At 42.1% G+C, this 27,694-nt stretch overlaps 1 protein-coding gene across 7 annotated transcripts in view; it reads left to right on the forward strand.

Annotated features, from left to right (window-relative positions):
• The window catches only part of zmp:0000001200 (dedicator of cytokinesis protein 9), an 80,088-nt gene extending 52,425 nt beyond the window's left edge, over window positions 1–27,663 (forward strand). For 2 of the 7 annotated variants that reach the window (XM_041950853.1, XM_041950854.1), the window contains exons 9-54: window positions 1,332–1,384; window positions 2,086–2,160; window positions 2,268–2,408; window positions 3,296–3,508; window positions 3,587–3,709; window positions 4,180–4,262; window positions 4,945–5,067; window positions 5,319–5,398; window positions 5,526–5,713; window positions 5,816–5,881; window positions 5,971–6,063; window positions 6,160–6,283; window positions 6,401–6,519; window positions 6,771–6,857; window positions 6,989–7,078; window positions 8,140–8,255; window positions 8,741–8,810; window positions 8,894–9,019; window positions 9,126–9,197; window positions 10,471–10,617; window positions 10,712–10,795; window positions 10,986–11,097; window positions 11,347–11,394; window positions 12,155–12,333; window positions 12,439–12,555; window positions 12,899–13,010; window positions 13,131–13,264; window positions 14,791–14,905; window positions 15,020–15,086; window positions 15,177–15,224; window positions 17,433–17,569; window positions 18,443–18,558; window positions 18,668–18,805; window positions 18,913–19,095; window positions 19,583–19,696; window positions 19,808–20,023; window positions 20,256–20,313; window positions 20,505–20,611; window positions 21,217–21,339; window positions 21,453–21,566; window positions 22,928–23,074; window positions 23,180–23,390; window positions 23,916–24,106; window positions 24,213–24,313; window positions 24,432–24,570; window positions 26,496–27,663. In XM_041950853.1, the coding sequence (XP_041806787.1) occupies window positions 1,332–1,384; window positions 2,086–2,160; window positions 2,268–2,408; window positions 3,296–3,508; window positions 3,587–3,709; window positions 4,180–4,262; window positions 4,945–5,067; window positions 5,319–5,398; window positions 5,526–5,713; window positions 5,816–5,881; window positions 5,971–6,063; window positions 6,160–6,283; window positions 6,401–6,519; window positions 6,771–6,857; window positions 6,989–7,078; window positions 8,140–8,255; window positions 8,741–8,810; window positions 8,894–9,019; window positions 9,126–9,197; window positions 10,471–10,617; window positions 10,712–10,795; window positions 10,986–11,097; window positions 11,347–11,394; window positions 12,155–12,333; window positions 12,439–12,555; window positions 12,899–13,010; window positions 13,131–13,264; window positions 14,791–14,905; window positions 15,020–15,086; window positions 15,177–15,224; window positions 17,433–17,569; window positions 18,443–18,558; window positions 18,668–18,805; window positions 18,913–19,095; window positions 19,583–19,696; window positions 19,808–20,023; window positions 20,256–20,313; window positions 20,505–20,611; window positions 21,217–21,339; window positions 21,453–21,566; window positions 22,928–23,074; window positions 23,180–23,390; window positions 23,916–24,106; window positions 24,213–24,313; window positions 24,432–24,570; window positions 26,496–26,621 (5,426 nt within the window). In that variant the 3' untranslated portion in view covers window positions 26,622–27,663. Of the gene's footprint in view, window positions 1–1,331; window positions 1,385–2,085; window positions 2,161–2,267; window positions 2,409–3,295; window positions 3,509–3,586; window positions 3,710–4,179; window positions 4,263–4,944; window positions 5,068–5,318; window positions 5,399–5,525; window positions 5,714–5,815; window positions 5,882–5,970; window positions 6,064–6,159; window positions 6,284–6,400; window positions 6,520–6,770; window positions 6,858–6,988; window positions 7,079–8,139; window positions 8,256–8,740; window positions 8,811–8,893; window positions 9,020–9,125; window positions 9,198–10,470; window positions 10,618–10,711; window positions 10,796–10,985; window positions 11,098–11,346; window positions 11,395–12,154; window positions 12,334–12,438; window positions 12,556–12,898; window positions 13,011–13,130; window positions 13,265–14,790; window positions 14,906–15,019; window positions 15,087–15,176; window positions 15,225–17,432; window positions 17,570–17,874; window positions 17,919–18,442; window positions 18,559–18,667; window positions 18,806–18,912; window positions 19,096–19,582; window positions 19,697–19,807; window positions 20,024–20,255; window positions 20,314–20,504; window positions 20,612–21,216; window positions 21,340–21,452; window positions 21,567–22,927; window positions 23,075–23,179; window positions 23,391–23,915; window positions 24,107–24,212; window positions 24,314–24,431; window positions 24,571–26,495 lie in introns of all 7 variants that reach the window. The other 5 variants (XM_041950855.1, XM_041950859.1, XM_041950858.1 and 2 more) reach the window with 3 other exon arrangements.
• Window positions 27,664–27,694: the final 31 nt, after the last annotated feature.

The raw sequence follows: 27,694 nt of genomic DNA on the forward strand, positions 1-27,694 counted from the left end.
TATAATATGTCCGACGAAAGCAGCCTTCGTGCGGCCACACTGGGCCAATTACACTCACCGGCCACTTCAGTAGATACACCTGTGCAGTCTAATGTGATCCAACACAGCAGCTGTCGTTAATCATACCTTTATGAAGCTTATCATTCTTCTGTTTTGGTTGACACTGGCAGGAAGGTAATACGTCTACTTTATGTGTATTATTGAGGTCACAGTGGGTGGCGGTGTTGCATTGGAGTGCAAACTACAACCTCAATAATAAACATATGTCATTAAATGAAAACCTCTCTGCCGGCGCCAGTCAAAACTGAACATTATCTTTGTAAAGGCAGAACTTCCTGTTCCTAAAAAAGTGGCCAGTGAGTGTGTGTGAATAATATAATCCAGCTTTGCTCCAATCAGTATGATCCACACTGTACTTGCTGTTTTAAAATACGCAGAGCTGCAACTGATTACTAACTAACTGATTTGTCGATCAACAGAAAATCGTTTTGAGTTAGATTTTAAGAAAGAAAATGGAGAAAATGCTTCATAAATATGAATATTTTCTGGTTTCCTTAGTCTTCTGATTGTAAACTGAATATAAAAGACAAGTCATTTCAAAATAACCCTTTGGGTTGTGGGAAATTTTGATGCCCATTTTCACTATTACCAGAAATGTTTTATTCTATTAAGAAAATGGTTGACAGAATAATCAATAATGACTTATTGGAGCCCTAAAAATTCGAGAGACCTTAATTAATGCAGTTGATTATAGATACTACATGGTGATTTATTTTTCTCCTAAGATGAAAACAGCCTCAGTTATTATATCCACCGTGCTCGAAGTCTAGATCCAGTAAAAGCACTCATCATGATCAGTTTGTGTACTCTGGGATGCTGCCTGTAACTGAGGAGGTCTTTAATGAAACACTGTTCGTCAAACCAACATCCACTCTCTTCTGCAGCGTAGTCTGTGGTGAGGTGACACCAGACCACCCAGGCTTTTAATGCTCACCTCCTGTCTCATCGGAGGCTTAGCCGTGGAGGAAAGAGGCTGAGCGGCTCTGCACAAAACGCTCCACTAATCTCCACTAACTCCTCAGGTTTTATTAATCACACAGTGCATGAGGGGGAAAAAAAAAAACATTCTGCTCGAGGAGATCTCTGAGCTTTCTTAAAATATGCCATTGAGACCTGCCGTATCCTGGCTGATTCCTGCACAGCTGAATTACTGTTTAGTGAACTTTCACATGTCAGTAAGCGATTAAAGAGGTTTTACAGCACAAGGGGGGTTTTGTTTATGCTCTACCATCTTTGGCCCGCGTCCAATGATTTCTCGTATTTTCCTCTAGATGATGATCTTGGAAAGTCAGACAGTTCCTCTGGCAGTATGGACAGCTTTCAGGTAGGTCCTTCTTTCTCAGCTGGATGCTCACACATTCGGTGTATCATCGCATGGAGCTGCAGCATTAAAAGTCTGTTCCTCATTGAAGTTGTAAGGAAGAGGGCCTCCACCACAAACATGTGGCTTGAATTTAGATTCAAGAGTTAACTGGTTGCACACCTAATTTCTCGGCCATTCGTTTGTTTTTGTGGATCTGGTCTGACATTAAACACAGGCCTCTTGTCCCTTCTTAGAATAATTACCGCAGTGTGACTTGTTTTAACATAAGGACACCTGCACCTAGAGATCTAAAGATTTCTGAGGAGAGAAAATTCTGCTTTTTAAGTGGTTTGCTGACTGATGACTTACAGGCTAATGGATGTTTAGTGTTTTACAAGAAACCTCTTCATGCTGCTACATCGCTGAGTGGTACGCAACAGTAAAGCCATATGTGCATGGAAACTGCTGGTGCCAGTTAAGTGGGAAACAGCTTGACAGGTTACAGTGTGCCGCACTGAAATGTATGCTGGCACCACCTGACGCTCACCACTGAGCCGTGATTGGCCTGTAAAATATGAAGCCTCTTTTCCAGATGGGCGCAAATGACAAAAAAATGTTCTACCGTTGAAACCGGCTGACTGGAAATCTGTCAGACGATGCTCCTGGCGCGTCAGACAGTTGGTGGTTTCAATCGATTTAGGAAATGCCTTTCTTCTCCTCAGAGCACGAGAGATATAGAGTCTAGGATGAGGAGCGAGACCAGACTGAAGCTGTTCACCCTGGATCCTGACACGCAGGTAATTAAATGTAAAGCACGTGTAAATTCAAGTTTTCCCTTGTGGTAATAAGAGCCGACCCAACGCCCCTTTGTGAAATGTAATACCTTGCATTGTACTGTCCTCAGAAACTAGATTTCTCAGGAATAGAGCCGGATGTGAAGCAGTTTGAGGAGAAGTTTGGCAAGCGCGTCCTGGTGAACTGCAACGACCTCTCGTTCAATCTGCAAAGCTGTGTGGCTGAGAACGAGGAAGGACCAACAACAAATGTAAGACAGGCCTCAATAGGCCCCAAGTAACAGAAATATTACCATCCGGCTGACTAAAGAGGCCAGAGACGGTTTGTTGGAGCAGCCGGATGGACTCCCCTCATTATTTGAGCTGCTGAAGGACTCCTGTTGACATAGCAACCAGGCAATGGACTCAGTAATGGCGAACGATCTGTATAATGGAGTCGGATGTCCTGCTGTCCCTCCCAACAGAATCTGTCTGTTTAAGACTCAACATGCTCTGTCTCCACAGAGACGCTGACACACACACACAAACACACACACACACACACACACACACACACACACACACAAACACACACACTTTAAACCATGTTCATCCAGCTCCCTCCACCGAAATATTGATGGAATTGCTACCAGCTTTGCATTAGAGAGGGGGGCATCAATCCAACCTTTTCTGTCCTGATCATGACTCTGATACCTCAACTCAAGGAATCTTGAGTACCAGTACAACAGCAGTGCTCTCTTTGTCCGCAGATCAAAGTCTGTGCACCTCACTGTGAGGAAATCATTGCAGTCGTTCTTTATGTGAGACAACATGATGCCAGATCCAGTGTGTCTGATAGGTGCATCCCAAGCATTAGATACTGCATAAGTAATTATTTAGGTTGGCTGAGTTTTACATTGTGAGTAAGACAGTTAAATGATGTATTACATGTGCTGTCAGAGTCCTGCTGTCCAGCGGTCATTTAAGGGGACTTTCACTTTACCCCGCTCTGAAGGTAGTTGTAATGCAGTGACTATTGAGTTAACAGGTTGATGTTATCCTGATTTAGCAGATCGGCTAAAAAAAAATGTGAAAGAAATGCAAACACTGAAAGAATCATCATGTCTAATACAGAAATGTTACTCTTCTCTTTCTCCAGGTGGAGCCATTTTATGTCACCCTGTCACTGTTCGACATCCAGAACGGCAGGAAGATCTCCTCTGACTTCCACGTGGACTTAAACCACCCGTCTGTGAGGGGCATGGTGCCCAATAACACCAGCCAGTACATGAATGGAGGAGTGGAGGCCCATCCTGAGGGGCAGCGTTTGGTCCACGGGGTGCCAGAGGCAGCCATGCAGTATCCAAGACAGGTGAGTCATATTCACATCTATCAATGCACATGTGAAATACGTATTTAACACTGAGGGGCATCTGCACTGTCTCCACAGGGGGTGTTCTCCGTAACATGCCCCCACCCAGATATCTTCCTGGTGGCTCGCATTGAGAAGGTGCTTCAGGGGGGAATCAACCACTGTGCCGAGCCGTACATGAAGAGTTCAGACTCCACCAAGGTACTGACCCACCCGCGAACCTCCATCACCGTCCTCCTCACAAGGCAGCACCTTCCCCCAGACTCAGCAGATTCCACCGGATTATTCCACATTATGCACAGATAATCATCCTTGTTTTTAAGTGCTGAGCAGCTGCACGGGCTCTCAACAGAAACATTAACTTTGGCTGTACAAATGTGGTTGTGCACCCTGAAGGGACCGTGGTAGTAATGTGATTCAGGCCAGAAAACATGTGAAGTGTGTTTTGTGTGTGTGTGCGCGTGAGACACTGAAATGCTATTGTCGTATCTGTGTGTTGTTTTTGTATGTGTGTGTGTGTGTGTGTGCGTGTGTGTGAGGAGGGCATGTTATCAAGGCTGATCCATGTGTATGTGTGTTGAGACTGGCAGCATGCTGAATATGTTACACTGCTGCAGGGCTGAGACCCGCTGAAGTCACAAAATCACACGGTGTTGCTGTTTTTCCACTAGGTGGCACAGAAGGTCCTGAAAAATGCCAAGCTTGCGTGTAGCCGGTTGGGCCAGTACAGGATGCCGTTTGCCTGGGCAGCAAGGTATGCTGTCTCTTTTAACAAGTAACATTTTAACTGTATGTCCCATCTGTATTATCAGAACCACAGCCCATATAGACACACACCAGCACTGTAGACACAGTGATTTAAATGCAAAACTTAAATCACATATCAGACATACAATTAAACCCACATACAAAGAGCGAATAAGGAAATGACATGTCTTATTGGTCTCGTTATAATGAGCTGCTTTTCAGTTTTTCTGTAATACACCTGGATTACAGTTCATTAACCCACATAACAGTTCATCAGTCCACATCTATCATTTTGTGAACTCAAGCCAACAAGACCAACTCAAAAATAATTGAGTCAACTAAATATTCATTTGATTAGGTTTGTTTACCTAAGATTTAACATTATATTAATGCACATTCCTTTGTAATTCTCACACTTTTTTGCTCTTTTCAATATATTTTATCTTAACAATTTTGCTTATCAGTTCACCTTATAAGTCATTTATAAAGCAAAATGCCAAACCCCTTGCTGGTTCTACCTTCTCTAATGTGAGGATTTGCTCCTTTCTTTCTTTTATATTAGTGTAAACTGAATATCCAATAATAAAAAAAAATGTGAATCAATTTTGGAAGCGCAGACTGTGAATATTCTTCCTTTCTCCAGTAAACCATCATATGAAGTATTTTTGCTCTTCCTTTCCTTCTCGCAGGCCTTTGTTCAAAGACGCTTCAGGGACGCTCGACAAAAGTGCTCGTTTCTCAGCTCTGTACAGGCAGGACAGCAACAAGCTGTCCAATGACGATATGCTCAAGCTGCTGGCTGATTTCAGGAAGTTAGTAATGCTCCTTTGAGTGCTCCGTGTTATAAATTGTCTGAGTAATCTTACAGATGTTCTGGAAACGAAAATATGGAAAATATGCTCCTATAGGTTGTACTTTGGAAAGTGCTGGTCAGTGTTGAAAATAAGATCTCACATCTGTGAATGTGGTATGTGTGTGTGTATATATACCAATCGTCTCTGCTCACTCTACTCTTTGGTGGACGATAGCAAAGACTTAACTTCGTTTATTTTCCTTTCCTCAGGCCAGAGAAGATGGCCAAGCTGCCTGTAATCCTCGGAAACCTCGACGTTACCATTGACAATGTAGCCCCTGACTTGACAAGTAAGGCCTCTAAATTGGCTGCATGCAGCCGGTGTGAGAGATGAAAGCTGTTCCTGCTCAGAGCTGATCGGTCACTTTGTCTGCAGGCTGTTTATTTAGTCTCCCTCCCTCCTGCTTCTGTGTATAGATTGTGTTACCTCATCCTACATCCCTGTGAAGCAGTTTGATGTCAGTGAGAAGACCAGCATCTTCTTTGAAGTGGAGGAATTTGTGCCGTGCATAGCCAAATGCTCTCAGCCTTTCACCATCTACAACAATCACCTCTATGTCTACCCGAAGCACTTGAAGTACGACAGCCAGAAGTCATTCGCAAAGGTATCACAAACTTTTCTAGCGTGGTGTTGATGTTATACAGTTAACTTCTTGTCTCATAGAGTTGCTAATTGGGTCAGTTTTGCTCATTGTGTCCGTCCTCAGGCGAGAAACATAGCTGTCTGCGTCGAGTTCAAGGACTCAGATGAAGAAGAGGCTGTTTCACTGAAGGTAAACACAGATGTCCTGGAAGTGTTTCCCATTTCCCCGAAGGACGGCCCCTCCCGTCACAGGAACTAACTATTGTTATCATTCCGCAGTGCATCTACGGCCGACCTGGAGGACCCTTGTTTACCAAAAAAGCCTTTGCTGCAGTATTACATCACCAGCACAACCCCGAATTCTACGATGAGGTAAGACATACTCCGCCAAATGTCGGACTCCGTGATGAGCGCCATTCGTATGTATAAATTGGTAACTGAATGTTTATTTGTGCTCTTATTCCTCAGTATAAGATTGAGCTGCCAACTCAGCTCCACGAGAAGCATCACCTGCTCTTCACCTTGCACCATGTCAGCTGTGACAGCAACAGCAAGGCCAGCACCAAAAAGAGAGACCTGGTTGAGACTCAAGGTAACGCTAAACCTCACGATCACATCATTTCAAATATCTATCGCTGACTTCCACAGATTTGCTTTGCTGGCTTGAAGGCTCTCAGCTGACTGTCCGGGCTTCTGTCTCCTCTCTCAGTGGGTTACGCCTGGCTCCCCCTGCTGAAGGATGGCCGGGTGATCATGAATGAGAACCACATCCCTGTGGCTGCCAACCTGCCTGCTGGATACCTCAACTGTCAGGAGGGTGCCGGCAAGGTAGAGTGCATCCTCAAGCTGTTAAGCAGTGTCGGGTTGGCCTCATTTATTCAGAGTTCTACTTTTCCTTTCTTTCCTTCGTGCAAAGCAAAATTTATGTGCAGATTATTACTATTAATAAACGTCAAAATAGGACAGTGTGATATGAAAATCTGCAACAAAATGGCATATCAGTAGAGATGATGAGATGAACATGCTGCAGACTATTGGATCACTGAGCGAAGGATTGTTGCATTTTCTTTGTGTTGCAGCATTCGGGTCCTGAAGTCAAATGGGTGGATGGGGGCAAGCCTTTATTCAAGGTGTCCACTCACCTCGTGTCCACCGTCTACACTCAGGTTAGTCTTTAACAAACTGTGAGTGAAGTCACACTGATGATTCATCTACATCCTTCATCCCTTCGTGGGGTCATTGAATTAGCTTTGTGGAGTAAACATCTGTATTCTGATCTGCTCTGTGTCTCACATAGGATCAACATTTGCACAATTTCTTTCATCACTGTCAGAGCAGCGCACCTGCGCCCCAGGTGTCAGGAGGAGAGCTGGTCAAATACCTGAAGGTAAAACTTCACTGAGGATAAACACCAGAGATTTAGCCCAACTACTGAGTTAAATGCTAATAAGCAAATGCTTTTTGTTCAATTGCTTGGTTAAGATTGTTCGATATAAGCAAGTAACTGGCGAGTAATGGCTGTACTTGCATGAGAGAAATTTTAAAGATACTGGTAATGCAGTCATATTTGTACAACAACCCATAATGTTGAGATTTCAGCTCTGACATATACTGTTTAACTGAGCGCACGTGCTCTGCAAGGATGAATAAATCAGTGATTAGGAATTGGGTCTGAACAGCATACAAGGAAAGAGGGAAGGAAAAAGTTAGACATGTTTTCACACTTCGAGTTCCTTGTATGAACTTGCAGGCTAACCATTGCTCATACTCACCATGAAACCGCAGACCGTCACACTTGGTTGGAGCTGAATCACACGGAGATTAATGTCCTGCTTTGTGCTGTGGCTTGGCAACAGCACATTCTTCTGGACAGTTTGTGCACAGCGTTTATGTAGAATTTAATTGTGTCTTTCCTGCAAAAATCAGGCTGATACCAGTAAATCTGTCACATGTCTCCCCCTATCTGCTATGGTTCTGTTTTCCTTTTTTTTTCTATAGCACTGGTAGCTCAGTTATCACATTTTCCATCACAGTTCACTCTTCCTCTGGTGGAGGTTGATATGGAGAGCAACACTTGGTCCAAGGCATCTCTTGGGTTCTAATGTCAACACAGCAGTGAACACAAACAATAGCCAGAGGGTCAAACAGCAGGTCTGCCAAATGACTTGGCAGAGCTTGTGTTAGTTTCCTGCACACAGGCAGCGATGCACCAGTACCTACACTGTGCCATGTCCCAGGCAGCTGAAGCATACAGTGTGGGTGATTAGCACAGTGTTGTTCGCTCAAGTGCTCCTGTTGTTGCTGTTGGATTACATTATAATTTATTGCCCTTCAGCGCTCTGGTGAAAGAAGACCTCGCTGTTTTCCACATTTATTCTCCTCATCATACACGAAGGGCTGTGCGGTCAAACTCTGCATGAGCTTATCTCTGTGATGTTTAACCCACAGAGTCTACATGCCATGGAGAGTCACGTGATGATCAACTTCCTGCCCACCACCCTCAATCAGCTATTTAGGGTGCTAACCAGTGCCACCCAAGAAGACGTGGCAGTCAACGTCACCAGGCAAGTTCCCCTGAGGCGATCCTAGACTTGACAGCTTAAAATAGATTTCATGTCATGAGCAAATTGACAGAGGATTGACCGGGAATGTCTCATTTTCAGCATTTAAGCATGAAAGCATGAAAGCTGCTTTTCATGTGAAATTTGCTTATTTTTAATTATTTATTATTAACTATTTTAAAATTCTTGACTGCGAAAAACACTGAAATAATGAGTTGTGTTTGCCTGACGAAGGTCTGAGGTCTGATTTGCCAACAATTGAGTACAAGTTAGAGCTTTGTTTTTTCACCGTTATGAAGAGTTTTTTATCCGACACACCATCAGAAAGACTTTGTGGTGTGCAGGAACTTTGTAGTAGTCATTTAAAAATGTAAACAAGCATGGGCACTTCTGATAAGAACTGTTATTAAATGAGGCTTCCAGCAGCATCAGCTCCTTTCAGAACCGTTCCCTCACACATGCTTTCCTTTCCTGCTGCTTCCTTTCAGAGTCATGATTCACATAGTTGCCCAGTGCCATGAGGAGGGGCTGGAGCACTACCTGAGATCATATGTGAAGGTAAAATTCTCATGCCACATATCACATCTTACTTTGTGTTCAGAATGGATTCTCATAATTCCCCCTGCATGTGTCTGGTACAGTTTGTATTCAAGACCGAGCCGTACACGTCCTCCACCACCCGAACGGTGCACGAGGAGCTGGCTAAAGCCATGACTGCTATCCTGAAGCCTTCCACTGACTTCCTGACAAGCAACAAGCTTCTCAAGGTGGCATATTTGTACTTCTTTAAAGGATTACACAGTGTATGATTGTATATGACTGACATGAATTGAACCTTTATTGTTCTCTGATTGATGTTTGTCTGCCCTGCAGTACTCCTGGTATTTCTTTGAAGCCTTAGTCAAGTCCATGGCTCAGTACTTGATTGAAAGCTGTAAAGTGAAGGTAAGTCTGCCACAACATGTGTGTTTGACTCAAGGGTGTCTGCTCCTGTCTGCTTTATTACAGCTTAGGTAGTTTACAACATGCCAAGTCTTGTGGACAGCCACAGCACCACAGCCGAAGTATTATGTATCCCACAGGCTATCCCACACTGTTGTGCAGTTTAATTGGCTGCATTTGTTCATACCCCATAAGCAACCACATCCCTGTGTTTAACCTCCGCTGGCATAATGCGGAGCACTGCAGTGTAAGCCAGTAAATGCTCCAAAAGAGAAGTCATACCAGTGTGGAAACTGTGAAGTTTCTGTCTGAGGCTGGCGATATTCAGCCTCTTTTGTTAGTATCAATAAATCCTGTGAAACAACCAAAACCAACAACATGTTAGTCTCCCAACTTCTCTACACTGTGTGTTGCTCTTGGCCCCAACTCCATTCATTTCTAATGAAGAGGTAAATCTTTAAAAAATGGGGTACAAGAGCATACATTGGTCGGGACTATTTTTAGCCGTGGATTAATACGTAATTCATGCACTAGTGAGTGTTTTCGCTGCAGGATTGTGTATATGGGATTAAAATAAACTACAGTGCCCACGTTCATCGTAATGTAGCAACATGGTCTCGGTGCAGCAGCATGGCTCACAGATGTGTTTTTTTATAGTTACTGGACAACAATGCAGCTCTATGGCACAGACAAATAAATATATCAAGCTGTGGCTGCAATAATGCCCCAAAAAAACCCGCTAACACCCACTAACATCTGGCTGTTGTCGGCAATGGGTAAGGGTACAATTAGCATTCATTCCCTGGTCAGATGACTCTGCAGTGGTCACGGGTGTCTCTCGGCTCCAGCTGTGATCGGCAGCGATGGAAACACGACACCCGGGTGGACACGCAAATTTTCGCCCCACTTCTGGTGCGATAATGACACATATTGAAGTTCCAGATGTTGGTGTGTAAATATTGCCTGATATCAGACAGAATTGTCAACTCATTACACTCAGTTTCCATCTCATCACCATCTCATAAAAGTTATAAAATAAGTAACCATAATTGTCACTGGCCTCTGTGCTGGTTTCTATTGTTCTCTGTTTTCCTGCATATTTATGACAACAAACATGACACACCAGGAAATAAAAGGCAAAAGCAAACTCATCTACTGGAATTGGGAAAGGAGTCAATTTCTTATTTTTAGCAGTTTTACCCGTGTTCAAAAAACTTTTTGGTGTAAAAGTGGTAAATCAGTGCTTGATATTCGCTATCTGTGCTATACCCTACAGCTGTCCAGGAACCAGCGCTTCTCTGCGTCCTTCCATCACACTGTGGAGACTCTGGTCAACATGATGATGCCACACATCACTCAGAAATACAAAGACAACCTGGATGCCGCCAGAAACGCCAACCACAGCCTGGCGGTCTTCATAAAGGTTGGGGGGCCGCAGTTAAAGCGTCTCGCGTGGCTATTTATTTCTTATTCGCCAGAAATAGTGACAGCATTGCTTTTCCCCTATTCTTCTGTAGCGCTGTTTCAACCTGATGGACAGAGGCTTTGCGTTCAAGCAGATCAACAACTACATCAACTGCTTTATGCCCGGAGACCCAAAGGTATCCAAACGATACAGACACTGACAGCGTTTATGCAAACAAATCCTACGACATCTTATTTGTAGAAATGCGCAAATTAGTCTTGCCAGTGTTCTGATGGAGGATTTCAAGTTGTGCTCCACATATATTTTGGACAATGATGCGTTTGATTGTTGTATCACGCCGGTTTCTGTTCTGTTTTTAAATGCAGACGCTGTTTGAGTTCAGGTTTGAGTTCCTGCGTGTTGTGTGCAACCACGAGCACTACGTCCCATTAAACCTGCCCATGCCGTTTGGAAAGGGAAGGATACTGAGATTTCAAGGTGAGGAGATCATCAAATGTTTTTCTTGATCCAGCACCAAGCCTGATGGTGCCAATGTGCTTAAGTCGCCTGTGTTTGAGTAGGAAATAGAAATCAAACCAACTTGATTTACTGTCAAAGGCCAACACAGTTAAAATAGTTCTACTTATTCTGCAGCTCATACATATAAAAGTGGAATTCAATAGTAATCGAACAGGTTTCCTGTTGCTGTAGAATGTACTTTCTTTCCTTTTTGTGTTCCTCACTTAGCCTCATTATCTCCGTATGATACGGTGGAGTCATGCGATGCTGAAGTAGGTATGTAGGTACAAGGGTGTGCTGCTTGCATGCCATCTCCAGAAAGTAAAAATGATCCAAAATCTGAACTCAGATCGGTTATCTTCCGGTTTTGCTGCAGCCTGGTTGATGTGGCGTGATTTATCTGTCCTTTTCAAGACACTGTACCGAGGGATCGCACTGTTTATAAATAGTCGTCTATGTGTACAGGAGCTGAGACTGGCTCTTTGTGCAGATGTGGGTGATTATGTGTGCGAGGCGGTTTTTCTGTCTTCATGTGGTTTGCAGTTTGGATCAAACGGTGTGTTTAATTTGATTACAGTCATTTTGGGGAATCTTTGTGAGTGTGATTTGGGATTGCTTTACTTCTCTTGAATGATGTTGGAAACCTTCTGTGAACAGCTGCCACTGTTCAATCATGGGCTTTAATCCTGTTTGTCTTTTTCTGCAATGATCAGTGTTGATGTGGAGCAGCAGCTCGGTCACGCAGCCCGAATCTGTCAAACATAAATTTGAAGCTTTTCTGTAAATCTGTTTTTGTCTCATATACATTGTGAGATGAAAGTCCAGAAGAATCATCTGTCAGCATGGGAGATATTTGCATATTCCACCAGGTGTTAATGCCGTCAATAATCTGAATACTGTCCAAGATGTCCTATTTTCTTGTTATTAATTTCATTGCGTCAGATTGCTCATTGCTCTCATTGTTTGGTGCCACATCCTTTACTTAGTTATCCGTCAGCCACTCCTAATCTCTTCATCCTCCTCTTCCTCCCCTCAGACCTCCAGCTGGATTACTCGCTGACAGATGACTTCTGCAAGAACCACTTCCTGGTCGGGCTGCTGCTCAGGGAGGTCAACGCAGCTCTGCAGGAGTTCAGGGAGATTCGTCAGATAGCCATCCAGGTGCTGAAGAGCCTGATGATAAAGCACACGTTTGATGACCGCTACACCTCCAAAGTGAGTGCCGTACCTCTTTCTCTTGCATTTCCACAGCAGTTCAGTGTCTGATGTGGGCGTGTATGATCTGGAGATATTCTGCTGAGAGATTTATTTGTTTTTCAGAGCCAGCAGGCCAGGTTGGCCACTCTGTACTTGCCCTTGTTTGGTCTGCTCCAGGAGAACGTCAACAGGCTGAATGTGAAGGAAGTATCCCCATTCCCCATCAACCACTCCAACAATGTAAGGGAGCCACCTTGTGGCTGCTTTGTAATATTTCATCTTCGATCAAGAAAAACATCCAAACATGTCACAACCGTACTTCCTGACACCTATAACCATGACTGCACCGAAAAGAAACTAATATACACTATACAAAGAGAGGGAAAACATAGCAATGAGATAAAAGGTGAAGAAAAAAGGGAGGAGAAAAGGGTGCTGCAGTTTGAATTAGCAACCTGATATTGTAATTTCTGGATTTAGGTTAAATTCCACATCACATGCGTGGACGACTTTTCATAGGTACATACATCCCTATATACTATGTGTGTTTGTGTCCATTGAACTGTTGCACTGTTTTCCTCAGAACGGAAGAGACGACTCACTTCTTACCAACGCTTTGATGACACCTCCCAGGTCCAGCACCTTTCTGGACACCAGCTTGCACAAAGATGTTTTTGGAGTCATCTCCGGCACCTGTGAGTGGAAAAACAGTGGAAAAATGAAAAAGACAGTTTCTTTTTATTCTAATGTAATATAATTTTATTTTAATGTAAAACTGCTCTTTTTTTCTGTTTTTTTCGGGGTTTTTTTGACAGCTTCACCTCACACGTCGTCAACCCCCAACATTAACTCTGTGCGCCACGCAGACTCTCGCGGCTCACTCATCAGCACTGATTCTGGCAACAGCCTGCCGGAGAGGAACAACGACAAGGGCAACTCTCTGGACAAGGTACAGCTCAGAAAGTGCTGCCAGAAGCCTGCAGAGTCATTTCATACAACATTTATTAGAAATCGAATTCAGGCTTCCTTTGAGGCATATGAGAGGTCCCCTTCTTATGTCAAAAGTGCTTCAGAAAGTCACCCCTTGTTAACTTGTGCCATTAACTTCCACGCCTTACCTGTGCGGCTGGCTGCAGCAGACGGAGAAGTTCGTACGGAGACACTCTGTCAATGTCCTGCGCTTCTTTACGGAGACTGAGGAGACCATGCTCTCCGTGCGCGCCAAGCGTGTCACCATGGACCTCTCCCTGCTCTCTGTCCCCTGTCTGCCAGAGAGCGCCCTGCAACCCAGCAGTTCACTTCAAGTACAAAACGCCTCCTTCCTTCACACAGTCATCCTCCCCTCTAGGAGTGTCCCATCTGGGAATGTTAGAGTGTGTGTGAGAGTGTCCTGAACCCTAAGCCCTTTCTTTGCCAGATGATTCTCAGGCTGTGACCTGTTTGTCCTCTGGCGCCATAAATCAGACCTGCAGGGGGCCTCACAGGGTTTGCCTCTGCTCTTGCTCCAGATATTGATAAACATGCACGCTTAAAGGATTCCTCAATTTTGAGTTCCTCTCTCTTGTGTTGTGTCGTTTTTGCTTTCGCCGAAGCGAAATCTGAGACGAGGTCCATTAAACACCAAAGACTGAGCGTTCACTGTCTGTGCTGTTGTGTGGTTCATCTTCTGCTGAAGCTGTTTCTGTTTGTGATTTGACACTAATAAGTAATTTGCAACAGCTACCCACCCAAACAGTTTTTCTTTCACGAAAGTGCCCGAAAATGGCTGTTTTTGTTTTTGTTCGCCTTTCCAGGAAAACTAACTTCAGCCTTGAAGTTGTCCTTTCTCCGAAACACCCGTTACGAAGCCGTAGCTTCATGCTTTCCATTAAGTCATCCCTCAGCCAGTTTCTGGTCTAGACTAACTGCTGGCAAAGGAACGTGCTTGGTATATTGCCAACCTCTTGCTGTGGTAGAGCTGTTGCTCCACTGCTTTGGTCCTGTTTTCTCCCTCCTCTCTGCCTCAGCTGGGAGAAATGGTGATTGTTTTCCACTGGCAGTTTTTCCACCGTTTATAGAGCCCTGCAACATCTGAGTGAATGACTCCGCTAGTGTAGCTTGACCACTGTAATCCCAGGCCTTCAGAAAATGCTTTCTTAATCGCATCACAACCACTCTAAAAGCCCCTTTGTATTGTTTTTGCTCCTTTTTTTATTCAAGTACAGACACGCATGCAGTCGTCTAGGCTTTGAACTATGACCACAAAACTGCATGTAAACTTTACGAGAAAGTCTTTAAAATATATATATATATATATATATATATATATATATATATATATATATATATATATATATATATATATATATATATTTAGAATTTCGCGATGGTAAATGCCCTCCTGAGAGAGCATTTACATTTTATCTTGAGGCAGCAAAAGCAGCTTGACAGAGCAGAGAGCCCTGACAGGATGGTGTATTTGTCTCTGTCCCTCAGAACCAGCCTGCTTCAGCCCTGGGCAGTACCCTCCTACGATGTGATAAACTGGACCAGGCTGAGATCAAGAGCCTCCTCATGTGCTTCTTACATGTGCTCAAAAGCATGTCTGAAGGTAACATCTCGCTCCATCTCTCTCCTGTTCTTTCTGTATGAATATCTGTATGTGCTGTCTACAGTCCTCATAAAAACAAATTACCTCTCCAATGTCAACCTCTGTCTCCTACAGATGCTCTGTTCACCTACTGGAACAAGGCTTCGTCTGCTGAGTTAATGGACTTCTTCACTCTAGTCGAGTAAGACGTTTTAGATTATCACAACTCTTACGTTTTAATTATAGCTTCAGATTTTACTGAGACTGATTTTTCTCTCATATTTCCACTCAGAGTGTGCCTCCATCAGTTCAGATACATGGGAAAGAGATACATTGCGAGGTAATGTTGTTGTCAGTATCTGATTGTGTTGTATGAATTCCTTTTTTTTTTTTTTAAAGCTTTTTAACTTAAATTATCATTCAGTTGAATTCTTGATGAAGCACGTCAGGCTTTTAGTACAGTGGTTCCCAACCTCATACATACTGTAACCCCACAGCCCCTTACATGAAGACACAACCTATCATGTTCCACTTTGTTCATTTTAAACAACACTGCTAATTATATAAATGTGTAAATTGTTACATTATATTTTCCATACGATTAAACTGTCAATGTTTAGTTTTGTTTGGTCAAGTTAGCATTTGTACCACTTTGATTAGCAGAAGCTTGACATTTTGACCAGTTATCCATTAGCTAACTAGCATTATTTTAACTTTTAATTTCAGCTTTTTCACCATTTAAGCTCTTCTCTACTTTTAGCTAACTATTTCAACAATTTATCCATTTCTTAAAGCTATATCAATCCAATCTGTTAGCTTTCTGTCTCAACCATTTACCCATTACTTTAAGCTAACAACCATTTATGCATTACTTTCAGCTAAATATTATGACTGTTTAGCAATTCCTTTAGCTATTTCATCAGTTTAACCACTACTTTTAAGCAATTATTTAAACCTTTTATCCACTACTTTTAGCTTCATATTTCAGCAGTTTATTACTTTTGTCTACCTGTTGATCCTTTATTTTTAGCTAGTTATTTCAACTACTTATCCATTACCTTTCGCGAACATAGCATTAACTATTTAACACTAAACTGTTTATCTTCTACTTTTAGCTAACTCTTTCAGTGATTATCCATTTAGCTATTTCAGTCGTTACTTTTAGATACTGTAGATATTGACTTTTTATCCATTACATTTAGTTATTTCAACAGTTTATCCATCACATTTAGCTAGCAGTTTTAGCTGTTTATAGATATATCCATTACCCTTAGCTAAATACTGTATCTTACCTACAGGCAAAAACCTTTTATCCATTAACGTTACTTTTAGCCAACTATTTCAGCTGTTAGCTAATCCATTACTTTTAGCTATTTCAGCAGTTTATCCATTACTTTTAGCTAACAATTTAATCATTAGGCATAATCCATAAGTCTCTCTATTATCTATTTTAACTGTTCAACCATTACTTTTGTCTTAACTTTTCTGCTCTGAGGTAGTTTTCGCAATGGTGAATAAAGTGTAACATATATTTAATTGAAATTGTGATTTCTATCATTTCAAATAAATTGAGCTTCTCCACAATCTTTCCACAAAGCCCCTGCAAATTGCAGAAATAGCCCCTTGGGTACAAGCCTCATTGGCTGGGAATCACTGTTCTAGTCGATAGATAACTGGCAGACAAAATCATTTTTATACAGTGTGTTGGCCATTAAACTTCCTATCATACATGACAGTGATGTAGCTGCTTATAGCCTTCATTTTAGATCATGTGTAAAACATTTATGACTGTTGAAGGATGTGACTGTGTGTTGATGGCAATTATTTGTAATTAAAATGTATTCAAACACACACTATTTTGGGAGCTCTGGCCCCTCCCAGAGGGCTTTGGGTGTTCACTCTCTCTAACCTCCCACCACTGTTTCTATCTCTATTCACTTAAATGCTGGCAAGTTTAACATAATGAAATAAAACCTGGCTCCTGCCCCCTCCTGCTTGGGTAAGACTAAAAGTGGAACTGACTTTCTAAAACTAAATGCATGATATCTTCTCATATCTTCTCACCCCATAAAAGCTGCAGTGCTGTGACATTACTAACAGCACTAAATTCATTTGTAGCATTGGCCTCTCTCATTCTTATATGCATGGCATTGGCTCCAACTAACTGCTTTCATTCTGCTTCTGCTGCTTTGATAATTATCTAATTAAAATGCATGGCAAACAAATATATATTTATGGCACAACTTTACTGCATTAGTGCTACAGTGGGTATATGTGTAAAATTCACCCAAAATATTTAAAAAAAAAAATGTTTTCCAGTTTTATATTTGTCATTGTGGTACATTTGAAATCACATAAGCTAATTATTTAACTAGATAGTATGACCCAAGGTGTGACACAAAATCTGCTTTTGCTCCCAGGACATTTGAGTCATATTTACACCATTTAAATGTGTAAAATGGTGTAATAATCACCCTAACCCCGTCCACTAACTCTGGCTCTGCTACTAGTCAGCCATTCATCTAACATTGTCCTGTTTCCTCATCAGGAACCAGGATGGGGCAGGACCCGTAGCACATGAGCGGAAGTCTCAGACTCTGCCTGTGTCCCGTAACAGGGCGGGAATGATGCATGCCCGCTTACAGCAGCTCAGCAGCCTGGATAACTCATACACTTTTAACCACAGTAAGTGCCCCATACTGTACTTTGCATCAAACATCCTCTGCCAGAGGACCCCCATCCGTTGTCTCACCATGACTCATGCTTTTCAACGTCATCTTCATCAACATCACTCTCTCCTCATCCTCTGTTTAAACCCAGCCTGCTGTCAAGCAGAAAATGCCTCAGGCGAAATGGGTGCATCACCAGTAAACTAAGTTATCTTGGGGCTAAGGTAGTTGTGTGTAGAGTTATATTGACTTTTATCTAAAGGGCTTATGTGCTCCATCTGTTAAATGGCATCATTTAATGCAGTTTCTTTGTGTTTTCAGTGTAAGAAAGATTTCAAGTATTCTTGGAATATCTGTAGACCATGGTAAGAATGTGTCAGGTTGGCAGGCAGTTTGCAGACTGTTAATGGCTCTGTTAATTTGGTTGAATGGAGAGCATGCCTGTTTTAACTTAGCTTTCAAAATCTCATCCCTCTGGCCAGCTCATCTGCTCTGAACTTAATTTCATTCTCTGAAAAAAAAAGTAAATCATGTAAATGTATGAAGAGTTTCATTCCAAAATATTTCTCAAAAATGCCGAAATGAGTCAAACAAGCTCAAACAAAATCATTGTGACAATTTGCAAACAAAATTTATGCCTCACCAACATGTCACTGTACTTTTGATATATAACATATTGATCTTGTAAGTCGTGAGATCATTTTTCTTTCAGTTTGGAATGAAACTTACAACATAATGACATTTTCCATTTTTCAAGCAACAGCTTTGCCTTTAACACTGAGGGCTCATGTTTTGATATGTGTTACGATATCAAAATGGCCTTTCTGGAAAGTCTTTATTTCAAGTGTACTGGTTGGGGTGAAAGAGCTACAGCTTGTGTCGTCTTTAGCCTACAGCCACTCGGACGCAGACGTGTTAAATCAGTCACTGCTGGAGGCTAACATCGCCACTGAAGTGTGCCTGACTGTCCTGGACACGCTAAGTATCTTCATCATGGGATTCAAGGTAACATATATAACATATTGTGTGTTCACATTGACTGTGCTTGGCTGTAAAAGCGCTTTGACCTGGAACCACTCTTCTTTAAATACATTACTCCTCTCTGTCTCCACAGACCCAACTGTGCTCTGACCACGGCCACAGTCCACTAATGAAGAAGGTGTTTGAAGTCCACCTCTGTTTCCTGCGGATCAATCAGTCAGAGACGGCCCTCAAACAGGTCTTCACTTCACTGCGCACCTTCATCTACAAGGTGTGTGAGGGACGTTGGCCCCCTGCCTAACGACACTCTTCAGTGGTTTGTTATGGTCCTCGGTGTCCACCGTAGCTGACGACTTGTTTGTCCTCTTCACCCTCTAGTTTCCCTGCACATTTTTTGAAGGGCGCGCTGACATGTGTGCCGCTTTCTGCTATGAGATCTTGAAGTGTTGTAACTCCAAGCTGAGCTCCATCCGCAGCGATGCAGCCCATCTGCTCTACTTCCTCATGAAGAGCAACTTTGACTACACGGGTCGCAAGACATTTGTCCGGACACACTTGCAGGTGGGATAGTCCTTCTGTGGTTTCCAGAGGGTAAAAGAATAAAGCTTTCATGTTCACATTTTCTAACCTTAATGTTCTGGGCTTCTGGAAACCCTGCATCCTGTTAGCAGCTCAAATAACATACTTAGCATTATTTCTGCTTGATACTTAATGATTTTTCTGCATATAAACAGGATGTGCTGAAGTGCTGATATGTGACATTTCTACAGAATTGACACATTACTGCTTAAGGTTTGGAGTCTAAGAGACGCCAGCTGTAAAGCATAGTTAAATATAATGCATTTTTATCTTCTCTACAGCTGTAATTTATTCTAACGGTACTTTTACGCAGCAGAATTGGTTTACTTTCCAGTTATTATTTTTACTGTGTTTGCACATGCAGCATTGGGGTCTGTCGGACCTCAAACAATGGTGAAATGAAGCCACTGTCAACAGAACCCAAGGGTTAAACCATATGTAATAATTCTTCACTTTTCCCTTTCATCAGGTGGTGATTGCTGTCAGTCAGCTGATAGCTGATGTGATTGGTATTGGAAGTACCCGCTTCCAGCAGTCTCTGTCAATAATCAACAACTGCGCCAACAGTGACAAAACCATTAAGGTCAGGAACTGATTTATGTGCTTAATTATGTTGTGGCCCCACTTCAACAGTTATAGGTACAGTCTTTAACTAGAAATAACACGGCCGAATGTTTTGCATCATCCTTTACAGAACACAGCTTTCCCCTCAGATGTGAAGGACCTGACCAAACGTATCAGAACAGTTCTGATGGCCACGGCTCAGATGAAGGAGCACGAGAGAGATCCAGAGATGCTGGTGGACCTGCAGTACAGCCTTGCCAAGTCTTATGCCAGCACGCCTGAACTACGCAAGACCTGGCTGGACAGCATGGCTCGAATCCATGTGAAGAACGGAGACCTGTCAGAGGTCTGTGATAAGAGCTCAGTCTATGTGGCTGAAATGGTTGGACTTTGTTATGATGGTGGCCTATTTATCTTGTGATAGACTCACTCACAATATCAAGTACTGACTGATTGACTTCCTACTTGTCCGGTTTATTGAATGCCGTTTTTTGTTGGTGATATTGTTCCATAACATAATGAATATAATCAAAACGTCACTTTGCTTATCTGACCTGATTTGTCCCTGTTGTTTACAGGCGGCCATGTGCTATGTGCACGTTGCAGCACTTGTGGCAGAATACCTGCGGAGAAAAGGTGCTTAAATAATCAATTTTCACTGCCACCCAGCAGCTCTGTTATCTGTATTCTGTGTAGGTCAGAAGAATGATCATCATCTCAAGGATATTCAGAAATAATCAGTGCTCTCTTCTGTGAAATCTTGCTTTAATTTGCTGTAAGAAGGGCTGGGCTGATTAAAGTATCGTGTCTTCTCGTGCTGTGTGCAGGCATGATCAAACAGGGCTGCTCGGCGTTCCGTGTCGTGACTCCAAACATTGATGAGGAAGCAGCGATGATGGAGGATGTCGGCATGCAGGACGTCCATTTCAATGAAGTATGTATTACTAATGCAATGCAATGCAATGCTTTGAATGAACAAACATGAGTTCACATACAGTCTGTTCTGTTCTGTTGGACAGAAGCTAATGAATGTAATATTGTGTTAATGTAATATATTGAGGCATATGATTGTGTTTAACTGTTGTTCTCCAAAAATCCACTTTTTAAATATCTATTGGCTCTCTCAGAATTTCATCAAAGATTTTGACATCCAAGATATCAATAGAAATTGATATCTTCGATGTCAAAATAGAAAAATCACATGAGCATGAAACACATTTCATAATAGTGAAATGATACACAAGTTCTTTATTTTTCTTGTAACAATGAACCATTTTGGGAGGGACATCTCACATGATTTTAAGAGTCTAACGAAAATGTAATCATGTGTAAGATTACCATTTTCTCAATGTCATATCCAAGGTAGTCTTTTTATTTGTAATTCTGTGTGAGTCAATGTTACGGCCTCTTAAAATAAAGATTATGTTGAAGAAAAAATACATGTGCGTTCCTCTTCTCTTCCTTATAGTCATCACATTTGGTCATGATTTGGTTTTTATTAAGGCTATATTTCTTTTCCCCCTTCTCTTGTTCGCTCAGGATGTCCTAATGGAGCTTTTGGAGGAGTGTGCTGACGGACTGTGGAAAGCGGAGCGTTACGAGCTCATCTCTGACATCTACAAGCTCATAATCCCCATTTATGAGAAGCGCAGGGACTTCGAGGTACCAGGCTGCCTCATCACATCGCAGCGGTCACCACACGTTCAGCACAGGTTGTGACATTAGCACCTGCAAATTCTAATCTGATTTTTATATGATTTCATTGCCTTGCACAGAAACTGGCCCACCTGTATGACACGCTGCATCGTGCATACAGCAAAGTGACGGAGGTCATGCACACGGGCAAGAGACTGCTCGGCACCTACTTCAGAGTGGCTTTCTTTGGCCAGGTGAGTTTAACTCTCAGACATTAGTATCATATTCTGCCCACCAGGTGTGGATTTCTGCACATAGTGTATTTATTAGTCAAAGATGATTTCACAAAAGGACGCAAGTATTAATTTAGTAACTGTTGTTGCACAGTAATCCACACTGAGCACGGGGGGAAGGTGTTTTTATTTCTAAGAGCATGGCCACATGCAGCGGCATTTTATGATCCCGTCTAATACCCTTTTCTGCTTTTTATCCTCTTTGAAGGCAGCGGTAAGTTGTGCGTTAGCCTGTCCGAGCAGCCTCGTTCTTTGTGTGGTGTTGGTGCTGCTGTAATCCATTGCACTTCTCAGACGTAGTTTGCTGCTTCAAGTTGCAGTAACAGTCGGTCGCCACAGCTGCTTTCTGTTTTTGGAGCTTTGTTGCATGGCGCTCTGTTACTTCTGCACTCATTCCAGTGTTTCTGCTTTTGTGTTCCAGACGTACATTTTTAAGATTTTACTACTGACCCTCAGTGTTGTCTGATCTTGTGAAGTCTTCTAAAAACTTGATGGGCGTGGTGACCTCCTGTGATGTGATAAAGATCCACATGTCTCTTGACATGGTGGTCTAATTGGCGATGCAGTAGTTTGAATTAGAGTGTGTTAAATTTATTTGTAGTATTTAGATAGGTCTCATGGAATAACAATGATTTTATGTTCTGCTGTCCACACCCCTGTAGCAGTACCAGTTTACTGACTCAGAGGCTGAGGTAAATCAATATGAAAGCCAACATTACAACTGGACTGCTGTGATGTGTTAGGCTGTGTTGTGCTCCTTTGCTAATGCAGTCAGTGCTATTCCACGTGCATTGCTAAACTCTTAGCCCTTTAACTCCTCCTCTACTCCAGCCTCAGTGTTGTCCTAACCACAGTAGGAAACCCTTGAAGGGCTAATAGCAGGATTCATCTCTCATTGGGTAAATGCATGGCTTCACCCATCAGTTCATGGGACTTTTTTTTTTTTTTTTTTTACCATTTATATACAAGACAACTGACTAATCTACGTGCTCCCACTGACAGCGTGAAATCTGTGCCCCCACCTCTGTCCTTTGTTCTGTCTCACATCATTGAACTGACACTAGTTGATGTCTTGCAGTGGAGTTTTTCTGTGCTTGGACATTACATAGAGGGTTGTGTGTTTGTGGAGTCTGCCAAACCTCTCAGCCCAGAGTTGAGACTTAAAGAGTGTTTTACCATTTAATTTTAACGAACTGTTGGAATGACTCCATGATTCACTGCCCATTTATGGTTTGATGTGGCACTGTTTGCTCCTTTGTATCTTATTAGTTAAATTTGCTGCTTGTTTTTATTTATTTTGACCATGTTTTATCTCTTTTTAGGGCTTCTTTGAAGATGAAGATGGCAAGGAGTACATCTACAAAGAACCCAAATTCACCCCTCTGTCGGAGATATCTCAGAGGCTCCTGAAACTCTACTCTGACAAGTTTGGGCAGGAGAACGTGAAGATGATCCAGGACTCTGGAAGGGTACAACTTTATTGATATTTCATTTCTGATTTTTGTGATTTTTTCAGAAGCCCGTAAGATTTAAGAGCATGGCACTGATCTGTTATAGTAACGTGTTCTCTGCAGATTAACCCAAAAGACCTGGACTCTAAGTATGCGTATATCCAAGTGACACATGTGACCCCTTACCTGGAGGAGAAGGAGCTGGTGGACAGGAAGACAGACTTTGAGAAGAGCCACAACATCCGTCGCTTCGTGTTTGAGATGCCTTTCACCATATCAGGCAAAAAGCAAGGCGGGGTGGAGGAGCAGTGCAAACGTAGGACAATACTAACCAGTAGGTAACCCTATATTCTGGGGGTCTAACAATGCTGCAATTCCACTAAGTTGTAGACTTGCAAGGGAGAGAATTAGAAAATAATTGTAATATTGGTGCAACAAAGGCAGAGATATCCTGACTTTTAGCCTGTTAAGGTAGTATTATGTAATGAAACCTAGAAGTTGGTGTCTTCCTTAAATAATATAAGACATGGGCCGCCTCCTCCCATTGAGGGAAACAGGCTTCAGATGCACAGTATGTAGATGATTGTCATGTGGTATCAGTTGTTGAGGCATTACTCAGCAGAAAGGTCCCGTGCATGAATGGGAGATCTTGATTAGATTCTGAACATTCAGCTGTTTGTCAAGGACCTTTTCTAATCTCAGTTATATTGTTTTATGGTGGAAAAGATCCAAAAGTTCAACCTGTCATTCTTATCTTTATTATCTAAGAGCTTTCAAAACATGTACAGTGTACATATGAGTGGCTCCTGAGCTGTAAAATGCCTCATTAACTAAGAGGCATCATGTTTCTGTCCCGCAGCCACACATTGTTTCCCCTATGTAAAGAAGCGTATCGCAGTGATGTATCAACACCACACTGATCTGAGTCCCATCGAGGTGGCCATCGATGAGATGAGCAAGAAGGTGGCCGAGATCAAACAGCTCTGCTCCTCCAGTGAGGTGGACATGATCCGTCTGCAGCTCAAACTGCAGGGCAGCATCAGTGTCCAGGTGCCTGCTTTGTCAACATGCTGTCAGCAACACACACATACACTAGACATACCTACTGAAACGGATCATCAGCAAACAATAACATGGCTTTTACGTCCTCCCTCAGGTAAATGCAGGGCCGCTTGCATACGCCCGAGCTTTTCTGGATGATGCGAGTGCCAAGAAGTATCCTGACAACAAGGTCAAACAGTTGAAAGAGGTCTTCAGGTGAGATGAGATGTCAGCAGCTTTTAATGTGTGTGCAGATCAGATCAGGTTTCACTACTGTGTGTAATTCTCCTTTAACACACCTCAACGCTTTTTTTTTTTTTTTTTTTTTGAGCAGGCATTTTGTGGAGGCATGTGGCCACGGCTTGGGCATTAATGAGCGGCTGATTAAAGAGGACCAACAGGAGTATCACGATGAGATGAAAGCCAACTATAGAGACCTAGCCAGAGAGCTGTCCATCATCATGCATGAGCAAGTAAGTACAGTATCAGTCTTACTTAAGTATCGGTGTAATTACTTCCTGCTTTACTAAAGTTATGCCTGTAACCTGCCTCTGAGATGAGGTTCTGCAGGTGCCATTCATTAAATGTCTGATAATGTGATTGATGCAACAGTCTGTGATAACACCATTCTCTGTTTTTCCCTTGTGCTGACATGAGCAGATTGGATGGTAATGCAAGAAGCACCAGTATGCAACAAAGACTGAGATGTTAATTGTTGGTCCAGCCAGTCAGAAGCATCTGTTCTCAGCTGTTACCCCATTGTCAGACCATTAGAAGTGTGGTGTTACAGTAATTCTTGATCCATGTATCTCTGCTTTGTAATTGTCATGTAAACCACATTTTTAGACATCTGTAACATCTCTAGAATCTGCTCTTTTTTGTGGCTGAAACATAAACCTCAATGCACGCTTGTCCTCTATTCTAAAGTGCCTAATGTTAGAAAAAAAAAAAGCTGCTAAAGCTAAGGTCCATCTCTTGACCTTAAAAGAACTGCATATATTGGCAAAGTTATCTGATCAGACCGCAGACAGGCCTTATCTTTACATCCGTGCAATAAATAAGAGGTCAGCTAAACATAAAGTATTCTCACATAGGAAACACACGTCCACTGTCCATCAGACTGGCTACTCATGCAACTAACGATTATTTTCACTATCTGAGCTGCATAATCTGCCGATTATATCCTTGATTGGTTGGTAATTATTTGGTATGTAAACTGTCAGAAGATAGTGAAGTCAAGTGATGTCATGTTTTGTCTGACCAATCATCCCAAACCACAAATAGCAGCAAATGCTCACATTGAGAGGCTAGAGCCAATAAACGTTTGGCATTTTACATGAAAATTGTATTAAATGATCAATCGATCACAATGGTGGAGTTAATTTCACCAACTGTTTCGTTTTTGTTTTTGTTTTTTCACATATAAAAGATTTTAGAAAGACACAATATATAATTTGCACGGGAATGTGAAGGAGAATTACTTAAAAAACCCCTAGTGCCTTGAAAAGTCGCATTCTCCAGGTTGCATATTCCAAATAATTACAGCAATTAATTGTCTAACACTACTCCTGAAATCTTAAAAAACTAAATATACTGTAAAACTCACTTATCTTTGCTCTACTATGAACACCCCTGATGCAGCAGCTGGCTCGACCAACAATCACTTATGGACTTATCTCTTTTGGATTGCACGTGTTTTCTCTGCATGTGTGTTCAGTATGTATGTTTGCATGTACATTGCCTGTGTATGAGCAGTATGTGTGTATGTATATGCATCTTAATGTATGTCCTTATGCTTTTGCGTTGGTTTTTGTATATTCATACACACATAAATTGTGCCATATACTTTGAATGATTTACTGTTGATGTTACATGGATTGGTTGTTTTTACTTGTCTGTTTTTTGTAATCTGTTAATCTCCGTTAAAGGAATGTTGAGACAGGACCTTAAAGGAATAGATAGATATACTTTATTTATCCCAAGCTGGGAAATTGCAGAATAATAGTTGCGCATTTTGGAAAATACAAATATTCGCTTTCTTACTGAGAGTTAGATGTTAAGATGTCATGTCTGTACAGTAAATATGCAGCCACAGACAGCAGCTGGTTAGCTTAGCTTTGCACAATTGCTGAAAAAAGGGGGGGAAACAGTTTGCCTGGCTCTGTCCAAAGGCAACAAAATCTGTCTTCCAGCTCCTTTAAAGCTCATTAATGAGCATTTTATATTGCGTTTGTTTGATACAAAACCTGAAGTGGAAAAACAACAAATTGCTAGACAAAGCCAGACTAGCTTTTTCCGCCTGGTAAGTAAAAACTTCATATGGCAATAATTTAGGTACAAAGGTATCTAAGATGGTATTTTAAATATTTGTGAATATCTTTTTCTTCCTTCCTTCCAGATCAGTCCTGTGGAAGATGGCATGAAGAGCGTCCTACCAGACTCGCTTCACATCTTTAACGCCATCAGCGGCACGCCAACCAGTGCCATCATCCAGGGCATCCCCAACTCTTCTTCGGTGGTGTGATGCTTGCCTGGGTCAGCCTTGAACTCAGAGCCCTCCATGCCAGTGATGCCATACTGTCACTTCTAAACCCTGAACCTGCTTCTCCCCAGTCGGCTTAAAGAGAAACTGACAAAAGCACAGACAACTCTGACCACAGCTCACCTTTCTTAGTGAACCATGACCAAGGCACTGGACCTGTTCAATGTATACACGCGGCATGGTGAACTGTGTTGGATGTGGCGCCTTTAAATTTTCCTGAGGTGAAGCCTGAGACCTGAGCAACAAGACGGGAGGGTCATGCAGGAGAGATGGTGGACTCTGCTCCTGCCTCATGGCCAGAAATAATGTGTGGTGAGCCATATTCTGTCCCCTCCCACACCTGTTTATACCTGAAAAGACTGGGCAGTGTTTTCCATGGACTCATTCCTGTTGGCAAATTTAATATGCATGTCATTACGTCACACCCACCAACCTCCCAAAAGCCCATTTTTGTTGTTTTTGATAATGTTTCATGTTTTGTTTTTGTATGTACAGTATTCCACTTTTATAAGCCACTGTATTGATGTCTTGAACAGTATATGCTGCATACGTCGACGCTCATCTCCCTGTACATGAAGCTATATTTCTACAAAAATGCAAATCTGCAAAAGGGCCTCCTATGACTCATGTTAGCATTCAACCTTAAATCACTTCAATGTCTTAGCTTTTTTAAATATTTAATGCATACAAAAAGTATATTCCAAGTTGTTTATTACTGTATATAAAAAGGAGTGTGTGCAATATTTACAAAGTATCTTGCTGTGTGGGGCTCATACACTGTAAAGATGATGTTCACCTTTTTGCCAAAGCGATGAGGTGTGGAACCAGACACTACGCCTACTGTGGAAGTAATATGAAGCTTTTACCATTTTAGTGTTCATTGAAATGTTCGAGAAATTGTTTTATATTTGGGAAGCAATGGGTCTTTTTTATTTTTATTTAACGCAAAGTCACTGTTCTGCTGTAAACAGAGATGTTCCCTAATGCTTTTCTTTGAAATAAAAATACACTCGTTTCTCTTGCACTTATACTCATGAATCTTTATTTTATTTGCA

This window comes from Chelmon rostratus, chromosome 13 (assembly GCF_017976325.1).
Source record: "Chelmon rostratus isolate fCheRos1 chromosome 13, fCheRos1.pri, whole genome shotgun sequence".
NCBI lineage: Eukaryota > Metazoa > Chordata > Actinopteri > Chaetodontiformes > Chaetodontidae > Chelmon > Chelmon rostratus.